At 51.5% G+C, this 5,050-nt stretch overlaps 1 protein-coding gene across 1 annotated transcript; it reads right to left on the bottom strand.

The window, feature by feature from the left end:
* Positions 1 to 729: 729 nt before the first annotated feature.
* Positions 730 to 4,725, bottom strand: LOC131083654 (alcohol dehydrogenase 1-like). Its single transcript, XM_058024521.1, has 9 exons — positions 4,708 to 4,725; positions 3,732 to 3,830; positions 3,096 to 3,237; positions 2,901 to 2,988; positions 2,557 to 2,776; positions 2,184 to 2,444; positions 1,768 to 1,903; positions 1,313 to 1,451; positions 730 to 904 (listed from the first exon to the last, which is right to left on the bottom strand). Exons 1-9 carry the CDS (start codon positions 4,723 to 4,725, stop codon positions 880 to 882), a joined length of 1,128 nt encoding a protein of 375 aa, XP_057880504.1. The 3' UTR covers positions 730 to 879.
* Positions 4,726 to 5,050: the final 325 nt, after the last annotated feature.

Here is a 5,050-nt window from a genome sequence, read left to right as displayed (position 1 = left end):
GGTACTAAAAATTGGTGGACAGGATGGGATTTGTTTACCTTTGATAACTCATTTGTGTGTTCATCATATTCTGTGTTATTGCTGATTGTGCTAAGGGGTTTCCAGAAGTTCAAAGGGCTGTGGGATGTAATAAGTGTTGCATAAAAGAGGTCAAAAGGCACAGTACTATTGTGGGTCAAATGTTCAGCACTGAAAGAAGAATTGATTTAGCAGAATGACCATTTGAAGTGACAAACCTGTCCTCTGGGGAAGATTTTTCAGAGTTGTACTGTAATATACCATGGAACTTGGTGTGGAAAATTAAAAGTACAATAACATTAGCCAAAAATGAAACAGCATCTATGGATGCTCTATGAGTGTTACATCATTATAAGAAAGTTATCTACTGCTTTCTATAATATGCTTCAGAGCAGCAGCAGCAGAGGTGGTTTCCCTGCTGGGCTTTGCTGGAAGCTGCACCATTCACCCAGCTGGGACAGGGGCAGAGAGGAGAGGGCTCAGTTCACTGAGGGAGATGAAGGTGGGAGGCAGCAGCAGAGGGGGGGCACAGGCCATTGCTCACTGCTGAGAACAAGGGTGTGGTAGAACAGATATGATGTGAGGGGGAGCTCCCCCTGCCCCCTGGAAACACTTCTGATTGAGTGCACTGCATGGGACAAGTTTTACAGAAAACCTTTATTAGTAAAAGCATTTTCCTGGGAGAGATATCCTTTTCTGTCCTGTCTGGGCACAGCAGGACCAGCAGTGCCAGCAGCACAGGTGAGTTCCTCATTCTCTTCTCCTGGTGCCCCACAGGGGGGGGTGCTGGGTGAGAAGGGCCCGGGCCAGGAGAGCACCTGCTGCGCTGGTCCCTCCGCTCGGCTTCCTAGGCCGCGTCCCTCAGAAGAGCAGGACAGTGCGGATACTGAAACGTGGAAGGGAAGGGAGGCTTGGCTGCAGCTCAGGAGCAGGCAGTGGGGCAGGCAGGTGTGCCTGGGGACCAGCCACCTTCTCTGCCATCCAGCCTCTTCCTGACTGAGCTGCATGAGGCGTGCAGCAGTGGGGCAGCCTTCAAATCCCTGCTGAGGGGAGCCCCTCACGGGATAAGGCCACAGGATCTGTGCTGAGCTGAACCATGAGCAGGAGGGTACCCTGTGCTGAACATGGGCTCTTCCCTCTGGCTATGGCACAACTTGCCAGCATTCAGCTGGGAGGCCCTGCTTCCTCAAAAGGCTCAGGTGCTCTTTGGGAAGCCAGTGTTGCATGTTCTGCCTGTTGGAATTTTAGGGGGGGTGCTGAGGTTTGCTGAACCTCCTGCTGGTCAGGGTCTCACCTTTTTCCTGCACGTAGCAACTCAAATCCCTCGTTCACTTTAGCAAATGGCAGCGTGTGCGTGATCAGCAAGTCTGAATTGAATTTCTTCTCCAAATAGCCAGAAACTAATTTGGGGATACATTCTCTCATCTTCCAGCCTAGAAACAGGAGAGAGCAGCTGCATGAATATTGGGAGAAAGGCTGTTTTGGTACGGTAGTGTTACTGTCAGGGTCAGGACTAGTGACCAGTGCTGGTGGCACACCCTTGTGAGATGTTTTCTGCTCTTTGGGATGAGTGGGTTACTGTGAGACACAGGTGGAGGATTATTTGCACCTCTAATGCTAATGTTCAATACAGGCAATATAGTGCTCCTCTTTATTGTCTTTTCCTTGAAAACCCTCTTTTACTATGATTTGTCAACTGCCAAGAGAGGAAAAGCTGAAATATTTAGAGTGCATTCTTAAGTTCACTACCTCCGAGCACAGTCCCCTTCCATGTACGCCCAGTTAGCAGAAGTGTGGGATCGATGGAAATCTCCGAACCAGAATCCAGTTCTCCAATCATCACACAGACACCAGTGCTCATATTGCAGGAAGCCAAGGCAGCAATCTGATGGAACAGGCAGTAGAATGAGAGAAAGCCCTTATGGGTTAGTCATGAGAGTCCTCTTTTTGTGCAATCTCTTGCTCCTCCTTGGTAATCTGAAAACACATATCCCCCCTCGTGGAGCAGACCTGGGGAGCTTGTGGGCTCTTTTAAGATTTCCTCTCAGAAAGATATGCCCAGCAGTGCAGGCAGCCTGTGAGGATCTTCCCATGGGGGTGATTTCTGCCCTGAGAGGAGCCTGTGATGATCTGGGAGGGAGGACAGGTGCTGAAGTGCCACCTACCATGGTGTCCTTGTGCCCAATGGCCTCAAAGGAGTAGTCCACGCCCTGCCCGGTCATCTCAGTGAGCACCTCCTGGATGGGCTTCTGGAAGTCTCGAGGGTTGATGCAGTCGGTGGCTCCCAGCTCCTTGGCCTTGGCAAACTTGTCCTTGTTGATGTCCACGGCAATGATGCGGGAAGCTCCAGCTGCCTTGCAGCCCATGACAACAGAGAGGCCAATTCCTCCAAGGCCAAAAACAGCACAGGTGGAGCCTGGTTTTACCTGCACAGGTGGGAGCCTATGAGTCTCCAGCGGGAAGAGGAGGAGGAAGAAAAGAAGGTTTCTTTTGTACAGGATTGATGAGGTTGTGAGGGTGGCTGTGGTGAACACCAACCTTGGCTGTGTTGATGGCAGCCCCATAGCCTGTGGAAAACCCACAGCCAAACAAGCAGACTTTGTCCAGAGGTGCTGCAGCATCTATCTTGGCAACAGTGTATTCTGGGACCACGGTGTATTCTGCAAAGGTGCTGACCCACAGGAAATGATGGACCTGCTTCCCTTTGCAAGAGAAGCGGCTGGTCTTGTCCGGCAGCAGGTTTTGTGGTTCAGAGATACTGTGGAGGAGATGCAAGTATTTGTATTTGTATTTGTATTTGATTGAGTGAAGCGCTGATGGGGGTGTCAGATTTGTCATAAAGTCAACAGGGGTAGGTGTAGGGGAAGGCAAAGTAAACTTACTGGGACTTCTGGCAGAAGTTGGATTCAGGATTCCGGCAGAAGCTGCATTCCCCACACTGAGGGATGCAAAGTGGGATTACTTTGTCGCCTGAAAGATAACAATATTCCATGTTATGTGGGTCTAAGGGTGCTGCCTGTGTGAGAGCTGGTTCCTGGGCATGTGTTTGTATGTGTTTGTATGTGTGTGTCAGTTACCTGGTTTCATAGAGGTCACTCCTTCTCCAACACTTTCCACAATTCCAGCTCCTTCATGGCCAGGGATCACTGGGAATTCTGCATTGGGATAGCAGCCTTGCAGAAGGTGATCATCTGTGCGACAGATGCCTGTGGCCACAAGCTATTTGGAGAGGAACAAGCAGATGTTCTGGCCTCTGTCTAACTCAGTTTGTAGAAGCAATTTTCCCAGGGGTGTTTTGATGCCCCTCAGTCAGTGCTGGCACTCTGTGGCAGCATACAGAGCGCAGGCTGGGCTTTCCCCTTCTGCTCACTCTGAATGCTCCATGTGGCTTTCCTCTGCACTGAGCTGGAGGTGGAAGAGGAGGGGAGGCTACAGTGTGGCTACCAGAGCCCTGTCTAGTAGAGCAAGGGCTGGAGACAGGATGTGACAACTTAGACAAGAATTAGTCCAAAAGTCCAAGTTCCTATGTGACAGCTTAGACAAGAATTAGTCCAAAAAGGACCCCCTGGCAGATAGTGCATTTGAGCCAAGGCAGCTCTGGGCAATGAAAGCCTCTTGGAGGACACAGATCCCTGAGTTTTACTGAAGTTATAACCACAAGAGGAGCAATTCCCAAAAGGAACGAAGAAAAAGATATTGAGATGTATGTTTACCTTGATCCGGACTTCCCCTGCCTTTGGGGGTGCAACTTCCACCTCCTCAACAGAGAGCTTGCCCGGGGCCCAGACAACAGCAGCCCTGCACCTGATAACCTGGAAACAAGCGAGAGGAGTACATTGCATGGGAACGTTTGCCTTTAAAAGCACACAGCTGGGGGAAGTCATCCTGCAGTCACTTAAACCCGAGGTGTTCAACTCTGGTGATGCTCAGCTGCACCTGAAACCAAGTGCTGTTCAGTAAAGACTGGCCTAGTTTAGGGTCTGAGGAAACCCCATTTGTGGTTTGTGATCCAAAGAGTATCAGGTGTAGTCTTGGAAAGCTACTGGGTTCTGATGGCTTTGGTGGATTTTTCATAATATCCCCATGTGTTACTGGCCAGACTGTGCTGTCATGAGCAGACCCTACCTGATGGAAGTGCCAATGGAGAGCTTTGATGTCAGCTTTGTGACACACTGGGCTGAAGGTGAGAGAGGGGTTATGGAATTGTCCCCACCTGATTGGCACCTGGATAATTTCTTTCCTTTACCAAGGTTTGATTTGCATGTGACATGGCACAAACCCTTCCCCAATTCAATTCAAAGCAGTTTGGCATCAGCAAGATGGGGCTTGCAGCCTGAAGAGGATATTGCCATGGACAAGGCTGAGTGCAGGAGGTGAGCGGCTGAAGAGGGCACCACTGGAGAGCTGCCTTTGCTGCCAGAGCAGGAGCACAGGGTGGGATTGAGCAGGAAGGTGTTTTTCAGGGCAGCACAATTGCAAATTTTGTCTCCTGAGCAGCCGAGCAGGACAGAGTGGGAATGCGCTACCGAATGCAGAGTCTGGTGACATTCTCAGGGGTTTGGAAGAGGAGGGGGAGTAAGATCGGAGGAAAGAGGGCCCGCGGAGTGCTGTGCAGGGTGAGCCTTCTGCAGCGGATTTGGCCAAGAGCAGGGCACCTGGAAAGGAGGGTGGGAAATGCCTTGTCCTTACTTTTCCCGCAGTGGCCATGTGGTCTTAGCGGAGCCGTGTCTGTCGCTGTGGCGGGCTGGAGGGAAGCTGCTGCCCGGGCGTGCTGCAGGATCCGCCAGGCGTGGAGCGGGAGCAGTCCCGGCGCGGCACCGTCTCTGGAGAGCGCTGGTTAATGTGTGTCGGGGGCTGGATGCTGGGCGGCGCAGGGAGTGCTGAGGGGAGGAGCTGGACAGCGGCAGGGAGACGGATGGGGGCAGAAGTCCTCCAGGGACTTGAGTTTTATCAGTGACTCTGCCCTTGGGTCATTGCCTGCCCTCCCTGCCTGAAAGGCTCAGAGAGCTCAGAAAAGTTGGTTTATTTCTTC

The sequence above is a fragment of the Melospiza georgiana genome, chromosome 5 (assembly GCF_028018845.1).
Source record: "Melospiza georgiana isolate bMelGeo1 chromosome 5, bMelGeo1.pri, whole genome shotgun sequence".
In the NCBI taxonomy this organism is placed as follows: domain Eukaryota; kingdom Metazoa; phylum Chordata; class Aves; order Passeriformes; family Passerellidae; genus Melospiza; species Melospiza georgiana.
The sequence above is the reverse complement of the archived record's forward strand: the minus strand, read 5'-3'. Positions and strand labels throughout refer to the sequence as shown.

Bases quoted from the DNA above. Each gene is read 5' to 3' on its own strand.
- LOC131083654 (XM_058024521.1), bottom strand. The intron at 2,989-3,095 runs GTAACTGACACA...GTTATCTTTCAG, and splicing joins AGTGACCTCTATGAAACCAG to GCGACAAAGTAATCCCACTT. The intron at 2,777-2,900 runs GTAAGTTTACTT...TCTCCTCCACAG, and splicing joins AACTTCTGCCAGAAGTCCCA to TATCTCTGAACCACAAAACC.